At 48.8% G+C, this 24,912-nt stretch overlaps 1 protein-coding gene across 6 annotated transcripts in view; it reads right to left on the bottom strand.

Annotated features, from left to right (window-relative positions):
• The window catches only part of AK9 (adenylate kinase 9), an 829,950-nt gene that overhangs the window by 710,532 nt on the left and 94,506 nt on the right, over nt 1-24,912 (bottom strand). For all 6 annotated transcript variants that reach the window (XM_029595283.1, XM_029595287.1, XM_029595288.1 and 3 more), the window contains exon 9: nt 9,171-9,245. In XM_029595283.1, coding sequence (XP_029451143.1) covers nt 9,171-9,245 — 75 coding nt within the window. The remainder of the gene's footprint in view (nt 1-9,170; nt 9,246-24,912) is intronic.

The following is a 24,912-nucleotide window of genomic DNA, read 5'->3' as shown; positions in this document are numbered from 1 at the left end:
CACACACACACACACACACACCAGTCACACCTTCAGTACCAGTTTCTGTCTCTCACACACCAATCATCTCCCTGACCAGTCTCTCTCTTTCACACACATACAAACACACACATACCAGTCATTTCCCTGATCAGTCTTTCTCACATATACACACATTACCTCTCTGACCAGTCTCTTTCAATTACACAATGCTCTCTCTCTCTTACTTTCACACACACTCTCAATCACACACGTGTTCTCTCTATCTTACTTACAAACAGGATCAATCACACACATGCCCCCCCTCTCTCTCACAGCCACAGCCAGCCAGACATATGCTCCATCTCTCTCTCTCTCTCTCTCTCACACACACACACACACACACACAAGCACCCTCCCTGCCTCACATACATACCACACACACACACACACACACACACACACACACACAAAAGCACCCTCTATCTCACATGCACACCACACATGCACAGAAGCACCCTCCCTGTCTCACATACACACCACACACACACAGAAGCACCCTCCTTGTCTCACGTACACACCACACATACACACACTGGCCCCCAGCTGAACAGCTCATCTTTGGCCCTGCCGGCCTGGTCTTGGGCTGCAGCGCCTTCGATCTTCGGTCCCGCCAGCCTAGTCTCCAGCAGTGACCAGCTGTATCCATCTTCGTTTCTTGGGCCCCGCTGGCCTGGTATCCAGCAGTGACCAGCAGCACTGATCTTTGGGTCTTCGGCCCCGCTGGCCTGGGCTCCAGCAGTGGTCAGCAGCTGTGGTCTTCGGGTCTTCAGCCCCGCCAGCTGTACCCATCTTCGTTTCTTGGGCCCCGCTGGCCTGGTCTCCAGCAGTGGCCAGCAGCACTGATCTTTGGGTCTTCGGCCCCGCCAGCCTGGTCTCTGGTGGTGGCCAGCAGCTCCAGTTTTCGGCCCCACTGGCTGTAGGTAGCATGCGACACACCTGCCAGTGCGTGGTGACACACTGGTGCGTCGCGACACACCGGTTGAGAATCGCTGGTCTAGATAATGGTGAGAAGTAAAGGTATGCATTGAATGACATATACCCACTTTACATGACTCAAAAGAGGTAGAGCTAAGGTGAGCTATACAAGCTGTCATTGCTGCCATGTTATGACACTTTTTATGTTTAAGTTAATTTTATTAATATTTAATATGGTCTATCATAAAATCAGGCTGCCTTTGCTATAGCCAATTGATATCCATTCTGAGATCCAATTTGCTGCTGTGAACTTTGTAACCGCTGATCCATGTCTAATAGCATCATAAGAGACAGAGTTATTGGCTCTATCTATAATGAAAGGAAAGTGCCCTTCAATTATGAAAGGCTTTCTCCCATCTTTTGCCTATAGATAAAATGCTTAGTAAATGACTCCCTAAAGTGTATAGAACCAATTCCACCTTATGAGACCTGGGAAACAAAGTTAGAAGAACAAAGGACTGATTTAAATGAAATTCGGAGACTACTTGTAGAAGAAATTTCAAATGTGTATTCAAAACTAATTTGTCAAAGAAGAGCTGGCTTCTATAAGGACTGTGACTTTTAAGGTTAAGTGCTTGAAATTCCAAATATCTATAGACTGAAAGGGAGGTCTCATTAGGTGAGGGAGGTTGACACTGATGATCCCAGGACGGTACAGGTGCCTTTAAGTGAAGAAGGCCTGTCAAAAAATGAGTTACTAAAGGATGGGAAGAAATTGGTTTTCCCTCTTCTTGGTGTGCTAATGTGAACTCAGTCTGAATTTGTTTTCAAGCCACATTCAGATAGGTGGAGAAAATGGTCCCTTCATCTTGGTAGAGGACAGGGGAAAAGAGATAAATGGAATCTTTTCCATTTGAAAGACTAAGATGATCTAGTTGACTGTTTTCCTGAAGCACAGATCACTTGAGAAATGTCCCACAGCCAAAATAAAAATCTATTTTTCCTTCAACATCCAAGCTGTTAGTGTTAGGGAAGGGATGTTCAAGGTAAGCAGGGTGTCTTGATTTTGTGATATCAAGGATGGATGAAATTTCATTTGGATTGTATCCTTTATGGATAGTTGAAAACGAGGAAATCATCCCTCATAGAGGCTAGGCAGGAGCTATCATTTTCATAGTTCCATGACTTTCCTTTGGCTTTGTCAAGGTTCTTCAAGGTTCTTGGCATTAGCTGTAATGGCAATATGAAAACAAAAGCTCTGTCCTCACTGAAATGAGAACACATGTAACACTGCGGTGAAAGGTGAGCTTCTACTGAATGAGAATTGTGCATGCTGTACAGCCCAACATCCTGAAAAAATCCTGAGCTCTGTTACTGAGCTGCTAAATATTTTGTGCACCAAGAATATGAGATCTGATATTCTGTTGATGAAGTGAATAGGGCTTCTTTGAATTTCAGCTGCAGTATTGGGCACGAATGTGCATTGTTTCATTTTATTTAGGCATGCACTAAATGTAATTAGTGCGCACTAAACTAAATTTAAAAAAAAACCCTCCCCAAAACAAACAGAGTGGATTTGGGGTAGTTTATAGGGATGTGCATTTGTTTTAAATTAATGTGCAAAATGCAACAAATAAGGGCAATTCGTTTCATTCAGGGTCCCAAAAGAAATTGAGGGCCCCCGAATGAAACAAACCTTATTTGTTGCATTCCTTTAAAAAGAATGCATCGGGCCTAAGCCTAGGCCTAAAGCCAAGGCCTCACCTAGGGCTAGACCGAGGCCCAAAGCAGGGGCCATGGCCTAGACCCAAGTATGATGCCGGGGTCTTGGCCTAGGCCTGAGCTGACATCAGGGTTTCGGCCGAGATGCAAGCACCTGAAAACATCACTTACCTGATCTGTTGGGTATTCAATGAAGCGGCCAGGCTGGGTCCTGATGCTGGAGCCCGGCCTGGAGGCTGGGTCCTGACATCTGGACCTCAGCCTATGCCAGAACCCAGGCCCAGGTCCAATGCTGTGGCCCAGCCCAGAGGCGAGGTCCCGATGCCAGGGCCTCAACCTGGACCCAGACCCAACGCCATCCTCTTCTTTCTTCTGAAACTTATGCCATGCACTCCATTTGCGCCGGCAGATCCCCACTGGACCAGGTAAATGAGAGTCGGGGGGGGGGGGGGGGGGGATCCTGGACCTGGCATTTTTCCAGGTGGGAGGGTTGGGTGGTGGGGACAAGAGTTCCTGGTTTGTTTGTTTTTTGTTCATTTTTGGGACGTGGGTTTTAAATGATTGATTCTTTTTTTTACATGAATGAAATGAATCAAACATTTCATGAACTGAAATTTGTGGGGAAAAAAAGCCTCCTGAAAACAAAACAAAAAATGTCTTATCCCTGCACACCCCTAGTAGATTATGACTCCAGATATTTCAGGAATTGCATTACTAGTTTCAAGGCTTCCACTCTTGTTGATCGTGAATTGCTCTGAATTAGGCCAATAGGTGATGAGATGCCAAGACAAAAATGAGGAAGCATCTGTGGTCTGAATAATTACATGCACAGGTAATTGTGCTTTGTCACTGGAAGAATTACCCACAAAGATTTGCTGATGCTTTTTCCATTGGAAACCACACTCCACATGTTCTTGTATAGCTTCCTACTCCCCCCCCCCACGAACTCCTTCGAACAATGTGGACAAAACTAGGCAGGTTGCAGAATATCACACACCGGTAATTTTCAAAGCCCCCATGTCCACAAATAAAATGCTTTTTTACCCACAAAAATGGCAATGAAAATTGCTCTCTGTGTAAATAAGAATCTTTTAGGTCTAGAGAGCAAAGTCAATTTCCCTTGTCAAGCAGAGGCAAGATAATGGGTATTGTGAGCATCTTGTTTTTTCCAAGAGAAGGAATTTGTTTAAGGCTCTGAGGTCCAGAATGGGATAAAGGCCTTCTGTTTGCTTTGGAATTAGGAACTTAGAAAGGTCTTAAAGAGCTCCTGAAGTCTCAAGCTTTGTAGTTTTATGGTCCTAGGAGACATGAATGAACATACTATAATTTTTAACATCATGTTTAACTCCCAGACAAGAAATATACTCAGTGACAGATAGTTTTCTATTATGGGAAGGGCAACATTTAAACTGTGTGGCTTTTTGGTCAGTCATTGTGGGCAAAATGAAGTCTGCCGAATCAAAGGAATAAATCTTATAAAATTTTGTAAACTTGCCCCCCCCCCCCCCCCCCACACACACAACAAAAAAACCAAATCTGAAGAGGGGAAAGTCTGCGAATCAATTACCACTAAGGAAGCCTTGCAATAGAAATAAAAGCAGAAAGCACCATGGGACACTTCTGATCTCCTCTGCAGATAAAGGGAAACAGAGGTGGTCTTGCAGTCTGCCTGTCTATACGGTGCTGGCTGCCGCACATGGACAGAAACTCTTTCTTCTTCTTTTTAGCTAGAGCTCAGCGATGGTGATGATGTTAGCAACATGAAGGAGTGGAGGAGTAGCCTAGTGGCTATAATGGGCCTCAAACCAGGGAAACCAGAATTCCAATCCTGCCGCCACTCCTTCTGACCTTGGGCAAGTCACTTCACCCTCTGTTGCCACAGGTACAAATCGTCGGCAGTAGCATGCCAAATAGCACCACCTTTCACGGTGGCGCTATTTAGTGCAAAAGCCGGCAGCCGGCGCACCACCATGGTGCGAAGGCTGCGGGCTTTCGCAGGTCCTTCGCTCCCCCCCCCCCCCCCCCCCCCCCCCCCCCCCACCATTTCGCAGGATTCATTATTCTGCGAAGAATGATTAATCCAGGCCTTAGATTGGGAGGAAATACCTACAGTACCTGAATATAAGGTGCTTTGAAATGTTTGAAGGGCAAAATATAAATGGATTGAATTGGACTCACTGACCTGCTTATGGCTTTCTGCTTCACCTAACTCTTCCTTTCTCTTTGTAACCTGGCTCATGACTCTCTTCTTCTCTATTCTCTCTTCTTCTTCACTTATGATCTCAAAATGCTTTGCTACTTCTTGTCATAAGAACATAAGAACATAAGAAAATGCCATACTGGGTAAGACCAAGGGTTCATCAAGCCCAGCATCCTGTTTCCAACAGTGGCCAAATAGGCCATAAGAAACTGGCAAGTACCCAAAAACTAAGTCTATTCCATGTAACCATTGCTAATGGCAGTGGCTATTCTTGAAGTGAACTTAATAGCAGGTAATGGACTTCTCCTCCAAGAACTTATCCAATCCTTTTTCAAACACAGCTATACTAACTGCACTAACCACATCCTCTGGCAACAAATTCCAGAGTTTAATTGTGCGTTGAGTAAAAAAGAACTTTCTCCGATTAGTTTTAAATGTGCCACATGCTAACTTCATGGAGTGGCCCTAGTCTTTCTACTATTCGAAAGAGTAAATAACCGATTCACATCTACCCTTTCTAGACCTCTCATGATTTTAAACATCTCTATCATATCCCCCCTCAGTCGTCTCTAAGCTGAAAAGTCCTAACCTCTTTAGACTTTCCTCATAGGGGAGTTGTTCTATTCCCCTTATCATTTTGGTAGCCCTTCTCTGTACCTTCTCCATCGCAATTATATCTTTTTTGAGATGCGGCGACCAGAATTGTACAAAGTATTCAAGGTGCGGTCTCACCATGGAGCGATACAGAGGCATTATGACATTTTCCGTTTTATTCACCATTCCCTTTCTATTAATTCCCAACATTCTGTTGGCTTTTTTGACTGCCGCAGCACACTGAACCGACGATTTCAATGTGTTAACCACTATGACACCTAGATTTTATTTATTTAAAAGTTTTTATATACCGACATTCATCAGTGATATCACATTGGTTCACAGTGTAACGCAAACAGACGCCTGGGATGGCGCATTACATCGAACAAATAACGAACAAATATAACATGTTAACAAGAGAGTAATTGAGGGGGGGGGGAGATATAATCAAAATTGGCAAGTATATACAATATGTACAATAATGGGAGCTCTTTCTTGGGTTGTAGCATCTAATATGGAACCCAACATTGTGTAATTATAGCATGGGTTATTTTTCCCTATATGCATCACCTTGCACTTATCCACATTAAATTTCATCTGCCATTTGGATGCCCAATTTTCCAGTCTCACAAGGTCTTCCTGCAATTTATCACAATCTGCTTGTGATTTAACTACTCTGAACAATTTTGTTTCATCTGCAAATTTGATTATCTCACTCGTCGTATTTCTTTCCAGATCATTTATAAATATATTGAAAAGTAAGGGTCCCAATACAGATCCCTGAGGCACTCCACTGTCCACTCTCTTCCACTGAGAAAATTGTCCATTTAATCCTACTCTCTGTTTCCTGTCTTTTAGCCAGTTTGCAATCCAAGAAAGGAAATCGCCACCTATCCCATGACTTTTTACTTTTCCTAGAAGCCTCTCATGAGGAACTTTGTCAAACGCCTTCTGAAAATCCAAGTATACTATATCTACCGGTTCACCTTTATCCACATGTTTATTAACTCCTTCAAAAAAGTGAAGCAGATTTGTGAGGCAAGACTTGCCCTGGGTAAAGCCATGCTGACTTTGTTCCATTAAACCATGTCTTTCTATATGTTCTGTGATTTTGATGTTTAGAACACTTTCCACTATTTTTCCTGACACTGAAGTCAGGCTAACCGGTCTGTAGTTTCCCGGATCGCCCCTGAAGCCCTTTTTAAATATTGGGGTTACATTTGCTATCCTCCAGTCTTCAGGTACAATGGATGATTTTAATGATAAGTTACAAATTTTTACTAATAGGTCTGAAATTTCATTTTTTAGTTCCTTCAGAACTCTGGGGTATATACCATCCGGTCCAGGTGATTTACTACTCTTCAGTTTATCAATCAGGCCTACCACATCTTCTAGGTTCACCGTGATTTGATTCAGTCCATCTGAATCATTACCCATGAAAACCTTCTCCATTACGGGTACCTCCCCAACATCCTCTTCAGTAAACACTGAAGCAAAGAAATCATTTAATCTTTCCGCGATAGCCTTATCTTCTCTAAGTGCCCCTTTAACCCCTCGATCATCTAACGGTCCAACTGACTCCCTCACAGGCTTTCTGCTTCAGATATATTTAAAAACGTTTTTACTGTGAGTTTTTGCCTCTACAGCCAACTTCTTTTCAAATTCTCTCTTAGCCTGTCTTATCAATGTCTTACATTTAACTTGCCAATGTTTATGCTTTATCCTATTTTCTTCTGTTGGATCCTTCTTCCAATTTTTGAATGAAGATCTTTTGGCTAAAATAGCTTCTTTCACCTCCCCTTTTAACCATGCCGGTAATTGTTTTGCCTTCTTTCCACCTTTCTTAATGTGTGGAATACATCTGGACTGTGCTTCTAGAATGGTATTTTTTAACAATGACCACGCCTCTTGGACATCTTTTACTTTTGTAGCTGCTCCTTTCAGTTTTTTTCTAACAATTTTTCTCATTTTATCAAAGTTTCCCTTTTGAAAGTTTAGCACGAGAGCCTTGGATTTGCACACTGTTCCTCTTCCAGTCATTAAATCAAATTTGATCATATTATGATCACTATTGCCAAGCGGCCCCACCACCGTTATCTCTCTCACCAAGTCCTGTGCTCCACTGAGAATTAGATATAAAATTGCTCCCTCTCTCGTCGGTTCCTGAACCAATTGCTCCATAAAGCTATCATTTATTCCATCCAGGAACGTTATCTCTCTAGTGACCCGATGATAGTACATTTACCCAGTCAATACTGGGGTAATTGAAGTCTCCCATTATTATTGCACTCACAATTTGGTTAGCTTCCCTAATTTCTCTTAGCATTTCACTGTCCGTCTCACCATCTTGACCAGGTGGACGGTAGTATACCCCTATCACTATAGTCTTCCCCGACACACAAGGGATTTCTACCCATAAAGATTCAATGTTGTATTTAGTCTCATGCAGGATGTTTATCCTGTTGGACTCTATGCCATCCCGGACATAAAGCACCACACCTCCTCCCGAGTGCTCCTCTCTGTCATTGCGATATAATTTGTACCCCAGTATAGCACTGTCCCATTGGTTATCCTCTTTCCACCATGTCTCTGAGATGCCAATTAAGTCTATGTCATCATTCACTGCTATACATTCTAATTCTCCCATCTTACTTCTTAGACTTCTGGCATTAACATACAAACATTTCAAAGCTTGTTTTCTGTTTGTATTTTCATTCTGCTTTTTGATTGATAGGGATAAGTTAGAATTTTTTAGCTCAGGTGAGTTTTTAGTTACAGGCACTTGGACTTCTTTTCTAATTATTGGAACCTCACTGTCGAGATGCCCTAATTCTATTGCATCATTAGTATCCTTTAAAGATACCTCCCTCCGAACCATGCACTGCTGAGCGACTGTCGGCTTTCCCCTTTGTTCTAGTTTAAAAGCTGCTATATCTCCTTTTTAAAGGTTTGCGCCAGCAGTCTGGTTCCACCCTGGTTAAGGTGGAGCCCATCCCTTCGGAAGAGACTCCCCCTTCCCCAATATATTTCTGTCAATATATTTCTGTTTTGTAAAACATTTTGGGATTCCTTTTTTATGAAAGACAGCCTTATACAATAAAATTATACTCATACTGGAGTGCGGCAACAATTCCATTGAAAGAATCCACACTGCTGCTGATAGAGGAGCATTCATATTTGACTTCCTGTTCAAAGTAGCTGTGGGAACTACGATATGGAAGAAGGGCAACACCAATAGAAAAGTGAGTCATGAGCTATCTTACAAAGAGAAAGGAAGAGGTGGGTGAAGCAGAAAGCCATAAATAAGTAGGTCAGTGAGTCCAATCCAATCCAATTTATTTATATTCTGCCCAGCTTCGGTATCATAAATAATTAAGCGGAGTCATGCAGATAAAATCCACATGTTTGAAACAGGCTTCTTTTAACTGTGGCAGCAGAATGAAAGTACTTGGCCTCAAAAAATTCTTTGCTGCCCTTTCTTCTGTGGGAACCTAAGTCATTAGACAGAAAACGGAGCAAGACAAAAAGCTTGCTGCCTTCAATAAGAGGCTACTCAAGTGCAGGTTGTGTACATCTATTGTGTGAGAGCCATGGACCACTTTCATGAACATCTCAAGCTGGGTATTTGGAAAAAAACAAACATTACTCTATCATTCTCAAAAAATACTGCTTATTCCCAGTCTTCTTAAAGGAATCTTGCTTTATGCATTTAACTTACATTAAAAAGTTCCTCTGGCTTCTTATGTCCATCTAGTTCAATCAGATACTCCGAATTGTGATCAGCCATTAAATCCTACGGAGAGAAGCAGATGGAGATGCTGATGTAGCTGAACAGAAACAATATTAGGTTTATCTGAGATTCCTTCACTCGACTCTCATGGTGCCTGTAATCAATGGCATGCCTCTGAAATCACGTTCACTACCTTAGGATGCAATCACCTTCCTAAGAAAATCTTTTATGCAGATTTCAATGGCATGACCCTTTTTTTTCTGTTTACATATTTGTATTGCATTTATAATCATTTTTATATATAATTTCCATGTAGTGAATCTAACAGTCACTCATCTGGAAGGATGCTACTACCATACAGGTGAATTTTCAAAAGAATTATGCATGTCACTGTTTGGGTACATGCCAGGTCCTTATAACCTGGATTGGTCACTGATGGACACAGGATGCTGTGATTGATGGACCCTTGGCTGATCCAGTATGGCAACTTCTTATGTTCTTATGTAAATGTAACATATTATTGAGGAAATTTTCAAAAGCCATTTACATGAGTAAAGTGCATTTAAATTTGTAAAACCAAGTTTTAAACGTGTAAATTCTTTTGAAAACCAAGCCCAAATTCTATAACCGCTTTTTGTAAATGATTCAATACACAGGCTGCCAGTACAGCATCAGGGAGATAATTCTTTTTTAGATTTATATTCCACTTTTCACACCATGGATTACATTCAGGTATTATAGGTACCAGAGAGCTTACAATCTAAGGCCTGGATTTATCAAAATGTGATAGCAAAATGGGTGTGTTTTATGCTAATTACCTACATCAACAGCTAAGTTAGCACAAATTTATAATGTCCTCTCCCTAGATAGGTATTTGTATCCCTACGGATGGCTCACCTAGTAACTTGAGGTTTAGATATTAGTGTAGGGGGTTAGGGGCCACTTTGACATTCAATGTTAGAAGTACAAACAGAACAGTGGTCTCTTGTGAAGATTTGATGAACTACGGAGTGAGGAAACTCACTCCAAGATGATAATTATGCAGTGTTCTCTCAACCTAGCTTGATGGACTCTCTACCTGGGTAAAATCAAGCTAGGTGGAGAGAACACTGCCCAAATCTCATCTTTGGGTGAGTTTCCTCTATCCGTGGGTCATCAAATCTTCACAAGAGCCAATCCACTTGTTGAAGTAGAGGAAGCTGTTGCGGCTCCGGGTCGGCTCCGGCCGCTTCGCTCACCTCTCCGGGGTTCCGCTCCTTCCCAGCCCTCCCCGGGCCTCCGGGGGCCCGTACCGCCGCGCTCCCGGCGTCCCCACGCGGCGCCCGGGCCTGCCTCTGCTTCCTCCGTGCTGCTTCCGCGCCGCCGGAGCAGCCGGCGTCCTGCCGCGGCTGGCTCCGCCCCCTAGGGGCACGCGCGCGTCTCGGCCCGAGACTTGAAGGGCCAGGCGCGGGAAACCTGCCTCCTCCCTCCAGTGACGTCAGACGCGCCTGGGCTACATAAGCCCTGCAGTCCCTCTCCTCAGGGCCTTGCAACGAGGTTCCCAGGTTCGTCCTGCTCCCAGTTGCTGTGTTCCTGCTCATCGCTTGATCTTCTGGTTTTCGACTTCGGTTTGGCTCGTGGTTATTCCTGGTTCCTGACTTCAGCTTGGCTTCGGTGATTTTCTGGTTCTCGACTCGGTTTGGCTTACGGTACCCCTCTGGCTCTTGACTCGGACTGGCTGACGACGATCCTCTGGCTCTGGACTCGGACTGGCTGACGGCGATCCTCCGGCACCTGACCCTGGCCTGGTGAGCAACGACTCCGTCAGTAGGGATCTCCTAAGTCCCAGCGGCCGGGTTCCTACGGGCTCCTCCCGGGGGGACACCGGCTTCCAGGGTGAATCTCCTAAGTCCCAGCGGCCGGACTCTTACGAGCTCCTCTCGGGGGAGTACCGGCTTCCAGGGCGAAGATCCTCTTCCACCAGGTCAGCCTCTTTTCCTGGCCCTTGGTCGCATAGGGCCTTTGTGTCTTCCTCTCAGCTGTCCGCGAGCCCGCCTTCGCCGCCTCCCGGTTGGAACCGGTATCACAACCTCTCTAAGGCAGTCCATCTTCTGGTTCCGATCGGCCCAAGGGTCCACGAAGCTAACAGATTGCAAGGCCATGGACCCAGCGGACCTTGCCGGCCTCAAGGCTATTCCAGGCTTAGCCCAGAAGTTGCAGCAGCAACAGAGCTGCCTCGACACGCTGATGTCGACAGTACAGCGTCTGGCTGATCGCGTCGATGGAGCCTCCGCAGCAAGTTCCCGGGAGTCTACGTCTCAGGCCAATCCTGACTTCGCCGCTCCTGTACAGATGCCTGCCCCATCCCGGTACTCAGGGGATCCGAAGGCGTGCCGGGGGTTCCTTAATCAATGCTACATCCGTTTTGATCTACTACCCGCACAATTCCCTACGGATCGAGTCAAGACGACCTTTATAATCTCCCTCCTGGATGGGAGACCTTTGTCTTGGGCTTCGGCTCTCTGGGAACGTCAGGATTCCCGACTGAACAACCTGGTTCAGTTTGTCAAAGCCTTCCGCAGAGTCTTCGACGAGCCTTCCCGGGCCTCCACGGCTGCTTCTGAACTGCTTCAGCTACGGCAGGGCAACCGGTCCCTAGAGGACTACGCCACAGAGTTCCAGACCCTGGCCACTGAGCTGGCCTGGGGGACCGACAGCCTGCACGGCATCTTCATGGAAGGCATCTCTCCTCGTCTTCAGGACGAGCTCGCCGGTCATGACCTGCCCGACGACCTTCAAGAGCTCATTGAACTAGCTGGGCGCATAGACCGACGAATCCAGCGTCGGTTTCGAGAGCGACGGCCTACTCAAGGACAAACTACCCGCAGGATCACTCCGCCTCGAGTCCGGGCGCCACCCCCTACAGCCACCACTCCATCAACCGAGGAACCCATGCAGTTAGGCCGTGGCCCTCTATCTTCTGAGGAACGCAGACGCCGTCGTACCCAAGGACTGTGTCTTTACTGCGGGGGCCAGGGGCATTTTCTGGCCCGCTGTACCGAGCGTCCGGGAAACGCCCGAACCTAGAGTTCAGCGGGGAGTTGACTCTAGGCAACATTTCACCCAGCTCCCCATGTACCGTTCCGGTACGCCTGTGTCTTCCGGAGGGAGGCTTTGATACCCTAGCCTTACTCGACTCTGGGTCCGGGGGGAACTTCGTCCTCCAGGAGCTAGTACAACAACTACAGCTCGAGGTTTGCCATTTTTCATGTACAGCCTCTGGAGATGTGGGATCGAATAAGCTCTCAAATGTGTATGATGCGGGAGGAGAATGACTGGGGACTGATCATCCTCTGTAGGCCTTGTGGAAAAAGAGGAGTCTCCTCTCTCATGTTGTCACTTTTTCTTTTTGAGAAGTGGAGCTTCTGCCCTCTATGTCCCATCAAAAGACTATTTCCTTGTCTTCTTGTGCTCTATGTGTACCACGTCCTGTGCCTCATGAATCTAGATGTATTCTAGTGCTGGTTGCAGTACTTTTGGTGCCTGGTGTGCCATTCTGGACGCGCAATGCTCTGTTTCTGGTGCTTGGTGCACCATCCTCAGTGCATTGTGCACTAGTCTTGATGCATGGTACGCAATCCTCAGCACATGTTGAGCCATCTTCGGCACCAGGGGCATCACTTTTGTCAGAGGAGGTGCCGCCTTCAATGTTTGGGCCATTGGTCTCAACTCCTGGGGGGTTGGCTTCAACGCAGGCATCTGTACCAAGTGGTGTGTTGTCTTTTGCCCTATGCACCTCTTTTCTGATGCAGGTACCATCCCCGCAGACACCGACCAGTGCGTTTGCGCTTGGGAGTGAAGTATCTGTCCCATAGAGGACTGGACTGAGTGAGGAGGCTCTTCTACCTCTCCTGATGAGGAAGACAGGGAGGCTAAGGATTGACTGGAGACTTTTTCTGCTTTTAGTTGTGCAATCTTCTCAGCTCATTGACTGCATTCTGGGGGACATTATCCCACAGTTGCAACAATTTGCCTGGTCGTGATCTGGGCCCAGGCATAAATAACAATAGTTGTGGCCATCTGTGTTGGACATTATATCGCCACAAGTGCAGTATTTAAATCCGGAGGCCTTTTTCTGAGTCATTTTAACACTGAAAAGGGCTTTTTGGAGTTGCCGAACTGAGAAAGTGACTTGGAAAAACTGAGGAGGAGAGACAGGATTCTACGTCTTTGTGAAGTACGGATAAAAAAAGAACTGAGGAGACTTATGGAAGGCTCATTCATGTGGGAACTACCGCGTATACCCAGTAGGGCAAAAAGCCTTAAGCTTTGAGAGGCACCTCCACCTAGTTCCGACCTGATGACGTCACCCATGCAGCATAGCTAATTCAGCCTGTTTATTGATGAAAAAATAGCAGATGTTAATATACACAAGTAAGCTGCCAAATTTATACATGTAAATTACTTATAAAATAGCAACTTATTCGTGTAATTGTTGGCCCCGCTCCAGAATGCTCCTGGCCTGCCCCTTTTTTACACACACAAATTTACTCGAATACCCTTATTTACAAGCATATTTTGAGGTTTATAAAATATTTACATGTATATGTGATGATTTTTCCTTGTGGCTAGAGAAAGGAAATGAAGAACCAAAGTAACTGCTGGTAATTTTGGTACAACACTTCTGGATGGGGATAATCTGCACGGAAAAGGCAGTTACAACCTTAAGCAGAAGGTGAGGGGGTAACCTGCACACAGCGACAGTTACAACCTAAACAAAAGCGAGAAGGTAATCTGCACATAGTAGCAGGTACAATCCTAAATAAGAAGCCTTCTTTTGCTCAAGTTCCAGGAACACTGCTTTTTGAAGGAATTTCAATACAAATTGTGATTCAAACACGGAATTTGGGGGTAATTTTGGATTCCTCTTTATCTTTTATTTTCCATGTTAAGAATGTGGTAAGGGGATCCTATTACAAGGTGCAAATGCTGCATCAGTTGGAGCCCTTTTTGTTTCTTACTGATTTAAGGTCTATACATTAGTTTTTTCTACAGTAGACTATTGTAATGCTTTATATATGAGATTGCCTTTCTGGACACTGCACGCATTCTGGTTGGTAACAGGTACAACTTTGAGAGAGTAAATCATGCCTGTGCTGCAGAACTGAATTGGTTACCAATTAAATACAGGAATATGTTTAAGATTTTATTATTGGTATTTAAAATCTTGCAGCGTTCAGCACCTGTTTCTAATCTGTTTTGACCTTTTACCAGCTACGACATTCCTTAAAAGCTGGTTTGCAGTTCTTACTTGATATTTCTTCATTTATACAATTTAAATGTAATGAATCATGGTTTTGTCTGTTTTGTGTTATGGGACCTATGTGGTTGAATGTTCTTCTTTCTGAGCTATGGACTGAAATTATTAAAAGCTTATCTATTATGTGTTGCTATACTGCCCGCGGGATAGGCCCGCAAGCGGCTCGCTTACCTCCAATGCACCACTGATGTTGCCAGTTGTCCACGTGGCCAGGAGCCACCACTGAGGCCATCTTCACGGCTTGTAATGCCGCCGATACTGCTGCTGTCATTTGTGGCCTGGGGAGCTGTACTCTCCTGACACCTATGATGCCGCCTTGCCTCACGATGTCTCCTGGAATGCCACCGACATGCCTTTCCTGACTGGTGCCTCTCTTGAACATTTAAAGGGCCCGAGGTGGGGAAAGCCCCACGGCCCTTCCTGATGATGTCATGCCTGCAGCTCTATAAAAAGGCTCTTCAATCACCTCCTGGTTGCCTTTGCAAGAAGTTGCTTCATCACTGGAGTTCCTGTTCCAGCTCTTGCTCCAGGAGTCAGAGTTCTTGATCTTCGCTTCTTTAAGGTCTTCATGTTCTTTGTGGGAGCTCCTCTATGTTTCTTCATTCTATGTTTCATGTTCATGGTCTCTTGATAATCCCTGGTGTCTTCTGTTCCTGATTTCAAGACCCCAAGTCTTTAGAATGCTATTCATCTTAGTTATTTATTTATTGTATTAATGTACCATCAAGTTGTGTCCAATCATAATAGCTTGCAAAAGGTAATTCACAAAATACTAAAATCAATAACATCATAAACTTAGGATCTTCAGTCTTTGCTGCCACTTCAAGCCTTCAGAAGTCCCTTGTTTTTAAACGCTGGGGTCCCATCCCTGTTTCCGAGTTCCTGAGCCTGAATCCCTGAATCCTGTTCCTGGTCTTCAGAGTGCCTTGCTTCAGTTTCCGTCCATGTCCAAGCTCAAGTCCAGAGTCTGCTCTGCATTTGGCATGGTCCACGACCAGCCCACGGGCTGTGTAGGTTGCACTGTGGTGCATGGCTTGTTCCAAACCTGATTCTGAATCTGAGCCTTCATCTAATTCCTAGTCTCTACTGCCTTTGTCTAAGTTCCAAGTCTTCAGTGCCTTCATCATGTCCTTGCCGCCAGAGTCATCTTCTGTCCTCAACCCCTATTTGTCTTGATGTTCTAGCTGTTCCCAAGCAGCAAGTCCAAACGGGCTTTTCGGAGTGGCTGGAGAGCTACCCCAGAGACCAGCATTGCATTGCTGGGTCTCATTCCTGTGAATGCAAGTTAAGCGGAGGCTTGGTTGTTCCAAGTCTAAAAGTGTTCAAGTCTCCAAGCTTCTGTCCAGACCGTGCCCAGATGCGCTCGCCTACCCATGGCATGTACCTTGGAGCATTGCCCTGGGGTTGTGCCATGGCCCAAGGGTTTACACTCACGTCCACTCCTGAGCACCGTCCGCCCTCACAACATTCTGCCTGGCATTGAGGGTGATCCCAATTAGAGTCCAGTTAGGCAGGCGTGCTTTAGATGCAATATTATCCGCCGTGATTGTAAAATGTTGTATATTGAAGTGTCTTGCTTAATTATTGTATATTGAAATACTTGTTTAATTATTTTTTGTATATGTATGTATTTTTTTTGTTTTATTTGCTTTTATGCCATTTGTGAGCTTTTGTTGTTCACCGCTTAGAAGGGTCTATATAGCAGTTTATGAATGTTATAAATAAATAAACAAAGCAGCAAGGGGATAATGTTGTGCATCCCAGCCGCGCTAAGGCCACTGCCGGGCCTGCTCACCTCTCTCTTGCCTCTGGGGGCCCCGGCCCCTCCTCGCCAGCTGCCGCTGTTACGCTTGGGCAGTGATCCGGTGTAGTGAACACCACCTTCAAGAGTGACTCCAGGTGGAGAGAGACAGGGATAATTGGAAGGTCTCTGATGATGGCTGGGAGAGAAGTGTTGCGGCAGGAGTGTATGGAGCTGGGTGATGGCTGGTAAATGGAGCAGAGTACTTGCTGGGAACAAAGTCCAAGTCCAGGCTGGGTCTAGGCAGGCGGCAGGCAAACAGCGTCAAGGTCCAGGCTGGGTCGGGGCTGGCGGCAGGTAAACAGTGTTAAAGTCCAGGCTGGGTCGGGCTGGCGGCAGGCAAACAGTGTCAAAGTCCAGGCTGGGTCAGGGCAGGCGGCAGGCAAGCAGAGTCAGAGTCCAGGCAGGGTCAAGGCACCTAGTAGCAAGGCAGAGAGCCCAAAGGCCACACACACACGGCAAGGCAGAGACAAGGAACCTTATAGTAAGGCAGAGAGCCTGAAGGCCACACACACACACACGGCTAGGCAGAGAGCCCGAAGGCCACACACACAAGGCAAGGCAGAGAGCCCGAAGGCCACACACACACACGGCAGGGCAGAGGGTCCGAAGGCCACACACACACGGCAGGGCACAGGGCCCGAAGACCACACACACACGGCAGGGCAGAGGGCCCAAAGGCCACACACACACACGGCAGGGTAAAGGGCCCGAAGGCCACACACACACGGCAGGGCAGAGGGTCCGAAGGCCACACACACATGGCAGGGCACAGGGCCCGAAGACCACACACACACGGCAGGGCAGAGGGCCCAAAGGCCACACACACACACGGCAGGGTAAAGGGCCCGAAGGCCACACACACATGGCAGGGCAGAGGGTCCGAAGGCCACACACACACGGCAGGGCAGAGGGTCCGAAGGCCACACACACATGGCAGGGCAGAAGGCCCAAAGGCCACACACACACACGGCAGGGTAAAGGGCCCGAAGGCCACACACACACACACGGCAGGGCAGAAGGCCCGAAGGCCACACACACACACGGCAGGGCACAGGGCCCGAAGGCCACACACGGCAGGGCAGAGGGTCCGAAGGCCACACACACACGGCAGGGCACAGGGCCCGAAGGCCACACACACACACGGCAGGGCAGAGAGCCCGAAGGCCACACACACACACGGAAGGGTAAAGGGCCCGAAGGCCACACACACATGGCAGGGCAGAAGGCCCGAAGGCCACACACACACACGGCAGGGCAGAGAGCCCGAAGGCCACACACACACTCGGCAGGGCAGAGAGCCCGAAGACCACACACACACGGCAGGGCAGAGGGCCCAAAGGCCACACACACACACGGCAGGGTAAAGGGCCCGAAGGCCACACACACATGGCAGGGGCAGAAGGCCCGAAGGCCACACACACACACGGCAGGGCAGAGGGGTCCGAAGGCCACACACACACACGGCAGGGCAGAGGGCCTGAAGGGCCACACACACACACGGCAGGGCAGAGGGCCGAAAGCCACACACACACACACGGCAGGGCAGAGGGCCTGAAGGCCACACACACACACGGCAGGGCAGAGGGCCCGAAGACCACACACACACATGGCAGGGCAGAGGGCCTAAAGGCCACACACACACAACGGCAGGGCAGAGGGCCTGAAGGCCACACACACACACGGCAGGGCAGCAGAGGGCCCGAAGACCACACACACACACGGCAGGGCAGAGGGCCTGAAGGCCACACACACACACGGCAGGGCAGAGGGCCCGAAGACCACACACACACATGGCAGGGCAGAGGGCCCGAAAGCCACACACTCACAGCAAGGCAGAAACAAGGCCGAAAGGCCCGAAGGCCACACGCACAGCAAGGCAAGGCAGGGCACCCAAGAGAGCTCAATGCCGAAGCACTCGAGTTTAGGGTAGGCAGGGCTTAAGGGAACCTCCAGGACATAGAGCAGATGGATTGGGCCAGCCAGGACAGCCTGCTCTAGAAGGACCCCTGGTAGTGAGGCGGATGCATAGCAGCCATAGCCGTACCATAGTGAGTCACCTGCGCCTCAGACACCCGGCGCCCGCGTCTTGGCCTCCTTCCAGATCCCAGGCCTCATTATCGTGGTTCGCGTCAGGGCTCCATGGCCTCGGCCTCGATGTGGAAAACTGCTCTGCGGCACCCAGCAATGACGTCACCTGAGCCCTGCATAAAAGGCAGGGCTCAGCCGCTCACTCTTCGCCTTAGCAAAAGGGTCGTCACCTCAGAGTGAAGCTAGTTGCCGTCCTTGTTCCTGTGCTTATTCCAGTGTTCCTGCATTCCTTGTTCCAGTGCTTGTTCCTGTGTTCCTGGGTTCCTTGTTCCTATGCTTGTTCCAGTGTTACAGCGTCCTGTGTTCCTGTGCCTGTTCCAGCGTCTGTTCCTGAGTTCCTTCATTCCTGAGTCTTGTTCCACGTTCCACTACCTATGTAGTACCTCCTCGGACTGATACCCTGTACTGACCTCGGCTTGCCTCTGACCTCGCTTGGACTGATTCCCGGAACTGACCTCTGCTTGCCTTTGACCACATTTGGACTGATACCTGGAATTGACCTCTGCTTGGCTTTGACCATGTTGGATCGATACCTGGAACTGACCTCTGCTTGCCTCTGACCACGCTTGGACCGATACCCAGTACTGACCTCTGCTTGCCCTGACCACACCTCTACTGATACCTGGAACTGATCCTTGCTTTGGCTGACCACCCTCGGACGGATACCCTGGCTTTGACCCTTGCACTCCATTCGGACACACTCTTTGCTCCCCCTGCGATCACCAGATCCACCTGACTTGAAGCTGTCTGCGGCATTCCTCGAGCTAGACCACTAGGTCTAGGGAAACTCCAAAGCATAAGCCCGGTGAGGGTCCCGAGCTTGGGCACTACAGTTACAGGCCCTCAATTGTTGCTTCCCGTCTCCCTCGTCAAGGAGGCACATTCGATCTCCACCACCGCCCTCGTGGACACGGGGGCCGGTGGGAATTTTATTCTTGAAGACTTGGTCACATTACTCCGTATTCCTACTCAACCCCTGGAGGTTCCTTTACGAATAGCCTCCATTCATGGAGAACCCTTACCTGATCGTATTACCCATCGCACTCTAGCCATCCGGATGACCGTAGGGACTCTCCACAATGAAGAAATTCCTCTCTTGGTCCTGAAACGATCAGTACACCCCATCGTCCCTTGGTCTACCCTGGCTACAATTACACTCCCACACCTTCAACGGGAGTCGCTCCAGCTCACCGAGTGGGTTCTCAGTGCCAGACACATTGCCTTACGACAGGTGTCCCCATTCCGTACCTGTGTTTAACTTCCACGACCCTTCTTCGACTACCGCGATGCCCTCGCTGACTACCAGGATGTCTTCTCAAAACAACAAGCCGACATCTTGCCACCTCTCTAGATGTTTAACTTACTGCCCAATTGATTTGTTATCTGGTACCACACCTCCCAAAGGAAGAACATAACCACTCTCCAGCTTCCTGAGACTCAGGCCATGTCAGACTAAATCAAGGAAAACCTGGCCAAAGGATTCATCAGGCTTTCCATCGTCACCTGCAGGTGCCGGATTTTTTTTGTAAAAAAGAAGACGGGACCTTAAGGCTGTGTATTGACTATTTCGGTCTGAACGCCGTCACCCCCCGCAAAGACCGCGGTATCCCACTCCCGCTCATCAGTGAGCTCTTTGATCGGCTTCCATGGGGCCCAGATTTTATGAAGTGGACCTGCATGGGGCCTATAAGTTGGTCCGCATTCAGCCTGAAGATATTTTGGAAGGCGGCGTTCAATATGGCGAGAAGGACCACTATGAATACGTAGTGATGCCCTTTGGGCTATGTAATAACCTGGCCATTTTCCAGAGAATGATGAATGAGATCTTCCGAGACCTCCTATACTCATATGTTGTAGTCTATTTGGATAACATCTTGATCTTCTCTAAAGACATGGAATCCCCATCGCTCTCATGTCCAGACTGACCTCCAGCGGGCTTAGGGACCCACCATCTCTACGCCAAACTTGAGAAATGGCCTTTTTCAACAGTCCAGTCTCCCATTTCTGGGCTACAATCATCCTCCAGCCAAGGATTCACCATGGACCCAGACAAAACTCCAATGTATTCGCAAACTGGCCCAGCCTGTTGGTCTGCAGGCTCTGCAAAGATTCTTGGGATTCACGAAACTATTACCAATACTTTATCGCAGTCTACTCCATACTGATTGCGAGCGGTTCCACGTCACTGCCATGATTAGAAAAGGATGTAACCTCCGGGAGTGGAGTCCCAAAGCCCAGTCTGCATTCCAGACCTCAAGGAGGCCTTCCATACTGGCCCTGTCTCCGCCATCTGGACCCCAAACTGTCCTTCATTGTAGAGGCTGACGCATACAGCTATTAGCGCAGGGAGGCCCTTAGCCAGTTAACTACACAAAGGGAACCCTAGTTCCGCGCTTCTTTACTCCCACAAGTTCTCCACCCGCTGAACGCAATTATATCATTGGGGATCGCGAACTCCTGGCCGTGAAGCTGGCCCTCCAGGAGTGGCGTCCTGGCTTTGAGGGGGCTTAACATAAGTTCACCATCTACTGGTTGTTACGTTCGTAACTGCTTTTCGCCCTTGCACCACCCCTCTCTACCTATGTGGCGACTCCCTCTGGGCCTGATGGCCGGCTTGTTGCCGCGGCATCTCCATGCTGCTTCTCCCAGGCGTACCCGGGCCGGGTTCAACGCTGCGGATCCTCCATGTTCCTGATGATGTAGGGTACGTTGCGCTCCCGAAGTAATGTACCGATCAAGGGCGTGAACCTCAGGAGCGTCCCCTGTATTGACGTCATCCCCGCTTCCAACATAAAGGTCTTCACTTACACTAAACAGATTGAAGTTAGCAAGGACTACGAATTGGACTCGGACAAGGGATACGAATTCGTCCAAGCTTACTCTGCCTCCTCGGCTTACCAAGATAGGTACCCGCTCCTCGGGGGCCTCACTCTCTTTTCTCTATTTCAGATTGCAGATAGATAGGGGAACCGGTACTCGCTCCTCGAGGGCCCATGTTCCTGAACACTCTGAAGATTTCTCTACTGCCTGGAAGCTATTACAGATACAGACTATTGTGAGTTACCACCGTTCTCCCAGAGCTTTCCCTGGAACCAGGTACCTCGCTCCTCGAGGGCCTAACCCTTCCAGCTACTGAGCTTTCTCAAGACCTTATTTATTTATTTATTTATTTTTGGTTTTTATATACCGGAAGTTCCTGTATAATATACATATCACTCCGGTTTATGTGAGTTATCATCTAAGTACTGGCTATGTATAACAGCATACCCTGTCTATTCACTATCTACAGTCTCTTTACAGCTCAGCAACCCTGGTATCACAGTTCCAGTATCTGAGGGACTTCAGCCCTGCTGGGCAAATCAGCTCACTACTGTCACCTCTGGTGGTTCTACTACCTGTCTAATAAAAGAACTATCTGTGTCTGTCTCCATACTCAAGCCTAGCCGGTGGTCCCTCTCAGGATATCCTCCTGGAGGTGCTGTCATCTGCCATCGGCCCAAGGATTCACCTATTTACATTCCTGTTCAGCTGAGCACCCTCTCTAGTACTTCGCTGGTACAGATTGCCAACTCAGCAGTCTATATCATAACAGATTGCCAACTCCTTAGCAGATCCATAACAGATTGCTAACTTCTCCCCTCTGGAGGAGTAGATCCTATCAGATTGCTATTCCCATCTGCTTGCTCCTCCAATCAGCATAGCAGATCACAACACATGGATCCCAAAAACCTAGAACATCTGAAGGAAGCCCAGCTACTGAACACATGGCAGGCCTGCTGGGCCCTCTTCTTTGCGCGTAGTCAATTTTGAGTTGCGCTACCGCCCGGCTGCGAAGAATCTCCGTGCCGATGCACTCTCGTGCTCGGTAGATCCAGAGGATACCCCCGAAGCTCCGACTCACATTATGGATCCTGCATGCATTTCCCTCGCAGTTACTACCACCGTGCCACCTGGTAAGACGGTGGTGCCCCGTCGCCTCCGAGAGCGAATACTACGCTGGGCCCATGACTCTCGACTCGGTCACCCCGGCTGGGCCCGGACTCTGGAGATGCTCCACAGGCATTACTGGTGGCCCAGCATGGTGAAGGAATCTCGGGATTACGTGGATTCCTGCCACGTCTGTGCCTAGCAGAAGACGCCCAATGGACATCCGTAGGGTCTTCTCCAGCCTCTTCCGGCACCTACGGAACCATGGACAAACCTCGCCACTGACTTCATTGCGGAATTAGCCCCTTCCAAGGGGAACACTGTGATTTGGGTCATTATAGACCGTTTCTCCAAGATGGCCCATTTCGTACCTCTGCCTAACCTGCTTTCAGCTCCCGAACTGGGTCGCCTCTTCTTGAACCATGTCTTCCACCTTCAAGGGCTCCCAAAGGAGATCGTGTCGGACCGAGGCCCACAATTCGCTGCGAAGTATTGGAGGTCACTTTGTTGCAAATTCAGCATTACTTTAAATTTAACCTCTGCCTATCATCCTTAGGCGAACGGCCAGCCTGAACAGACAAACCACTCCTTAAAGGCCTTCCTTCGATCCTACGTAAAATGACCAGCAGGACAAGTGGGCCGATCTCCATCCATGGGCAGAATTTGCTCTTAATACTCACATTGCAGCCGCTACAGGAAGCTCCCTGTTCCACGTTGTTTATGGCCTGCAGCCCCGTCTGCCACTTCCAGTCCCTTTGAACGTACCATCTCCAGCAGCCCAAGCTACAGCCCAGTCGATTCAGCAACTCTGGGAGCAAGTCACTCAGAGACTGTGTCAGGCCGCCGAACGAGCAAGAAAAATTGCGGATGCTCATTGCCGCGCTGCCCCCACGTTCCTTCCAGGCCAGAAGGTATGGCCAGAAGGTATGACTCAGCACCAGGCACATTCACCTCTGTCTGCTGTCACAGAGAATATGTGGGACACTTCACAGTACTATGACGAGTCGGAGCCGTGATGTATCAACTCCGACTTCCTCCAAGCTTGAGGATACATAAACACGTTCCACGTGTTCCACCTCAAACCTCTCGTCCTGTCATGGCCCTCTCGATGTCCGCCACCACCAACCCAAGTTTCCGCTGAACCTGACACCAATCTCCGAGTAAAAGAAGTCCTGGACGTCAGACGGCGGAGAAAGCATTGGGAGTACCTCCCATCTTGGGAGGGGTTCGGTCCCGAGGAAAATTATCGGGAGCCCTCACATAACATCCGCGACAAAGCTCTCTTACAGGATTTGCATCGCTCCCATCCTGAAAAGCCTCGACCGAGAAGGGGGAGGCCTAGGGTGGGGGGGTACTGTTGCGTGCCCCTGCTACTGCCAGGCCTGCTCACCTCTCTCTTCCCTCCGGGGGCTCCGGCCCCTCCTCGCCAGCTGCCGCAGCGAGTCACCTATGCCCCAGACGCCCGGCGCCCGCTTCTCAGGCTCCTTCCAGCTCCCAGGCCTCACAGCGTGGGTTGTGTTGGGCTCCGCATCCCTGGCCTCGCCCCTATGCACGTGCACAAGCCCAAGGCCGACCTTTAAAGGCACCGCGGCGGGAAACCGCTCTGGGGCGCCTTGCAATGACGTCACCTAAGCCCTGCATAAAAGGCAGGGCTCAGCCGCTCACTCTTCGCCTTGGCAAATGGGTCGTCACCTCAGAGTGAAGCTAGTTGCCGTCCTTATTCCTGTGCTTATTCCAGTGTTCCTGCGTTCCTTGTTCCTGTGCTTGTTCCAGTGTTCCTGCATTCCTGTGCCTGTTCCAGTATTCCAGTATCTGATCCAGAGTTCCTTCGTTCCTGAGTCTTGTTCCACGTTCCGCTACCCAGGTAGTACCTCCTCGGACTGATACCCTGTACTGACCTCGGCTTGCCTCTGACCTCGTTTGGACCGATACCTGGAACTGACCTCTGCTTACCTTTGACTGCACTGGACTGATACCTGGAACTGACCTCTGCTTGCCTCTGACCACGTTTGGACCGATACCTGGAACTGACCTCTGCTTGCCTCTGATCATGCTTGGACTGATACTCGGTACTGACCTCTGCTTGCCCTGACCATGCTTGGACTGATACCTGGAACTGACTCTTGCTTTGGCTGACCACCCTCGTACAGATACCCTGGCTTTAACCCTTGGGCTCCATTCAGACACTCTCATTGCTCTTCCTGCACCCACCAGGTCCACCTGCCTTGAAGCTGTCTGCAGCCTTCCTCAAGATAGACCACTAGGCGCTGCTTACCCTGCCCGGAGGACCTTCAGTCCCTGCCTCGTACCCGTGGTCTCCAGTACTCTCTGTTCCCGTCTAGCTCGTCTCTTCACCATCAGCCACGCACCCATACTCTTGGTGGGCACATCTCCCTGCTACCTCTCCGGGAGACCCCCTGAGGCCCACCTAAGCCCAGGCAGCCTGGGAATCCAAGGGCTCAACCCACGGAGCCCCCGGGCCATTATTGGTGAAGCTCCAGCTTGCCTCTGTCTCCTCGTGTGCTCCGCCTCCTGGCGGAAGGCACCCTCTGGGATTCCTCAGAGGGCCGTACCAATCCTGTGCCAGTCCACGGGTCCACCTCCAGCACAAC

Source organism: Rhinatrema bivittatum, chromosome 3 (genome assembly GCF_901001135.1).
Source record: "Rhinatrema bivittatum chromosome 3, aRhiBiv1.1, whole genome shotgun sequence".
Taxonomy (NCBI): Eukaryota; Metazoa; Chordata; class Amphibia; order Gymnophiona; family Rhinatrematidae; genus Rhinatrema; species Rhinatrema bivittatum.
The sequence above is the reverse complement of the archived record's forward strand: the minus strand, read 5'-3'. Positions and strand labels throughout refer to the sequence as shown.